The sequence below is a fragment of the Cryptotermes secundus genome, unplaced genomic scaffold, assembly GCF_002891405.2.
Source record: "Cryptotermes secundus unplaced genomic scaffold, Csec_1.0 scaffold1406, whole genome shotgun sequence".
In the NCBI taxonomy this organism is placed as follows: domain Eukaryota; kingdom Metazoa; phylum Arthropoda; class Insecta; order Blattodea; family Kalotermitidae; genus Cryptotermes; species Cryptotermes secundus.
Window position 1 is genome coordinate 827,495 of NW_019721015.1, and position 660 is coordinate 828,154.

At 40.2% G+C, this 660-nt stretch overlaps 1 protein-coding gene across 8 annotated transcripts in view; it reads left to right on the forward strand.

Moving 5' to 3' along the window:
- The window catches only part of LOC111875288, a 65,594-nt gene that overhangs the window by 31,985 nt on the left and 32,949 nt on the right, over positions 1-660 (forward strand). For all 8 annotated transcript variants that reach the window (XM_033755775.1, XM_033755774.1, XM_033755771.1 and 5 more), the window contains one exon: positions 235-519. In XM_033755775.1, the coding sequence (XP_033611666.1) occupies positions 235-519 (285 nt within the window). The remainder of the gene's footprint in view (positions 1-234; positions 520-660) is intronic.

The window sequence follows — 660 nt, forward strand, 5'->3', positions numbered from 1 at the left end:
GACGTTCCTCCAAAACGTCGGTTAACACCACATATACAGGGTGCCAAATCCCAGAAGACTGCTTTCTTCAAGCTGAGAATTATTTCATTTCTGATGCTTACTGCTTTGTGTCTTGGGTTAAATTGTCTTTTGTGTTATTTAGCCCTAAATAAGCAGACTGGTAATTTTCCATACCACCTAGGACTAGGTTTTGAAATAAGGGGGTTGATGGAAGCATTGTTTTTTTGTTTACAGATGTTGGCAAAGGGGGATATTCATGCCAGTCCATGCCTTCAGTCCATGAGTGGAGACTATGTGATCTTAATGGATGGCCAGGTGTTGTCATATGTACCTGCATTAGAAATTACCAGTATACTGAGTGACAGTTCTGGTGTTGTCAATGGAACAGAGAATACAAACAGTCCTGTGCCAGCACGTGAGAAAGCTCCTGTTTCCAAAGAAATTGGCTGTTATTCTCATGAAGTAGTTTTAAGCACCACCACTGAAGAAACTCAGAATCACCAGTCTGCTAGTAATGAGGTTAGTATCATTTCTGCTCTGATTACAAGTATTGTATCAGTCCAGTGTAGATTCCCTCTTTTTAGAATTGGCTATGCATTATCATCAGACCCAACTTCAAACTGTTAAACTAGTCCTCAGGGTTCTACAACTGTTACATTT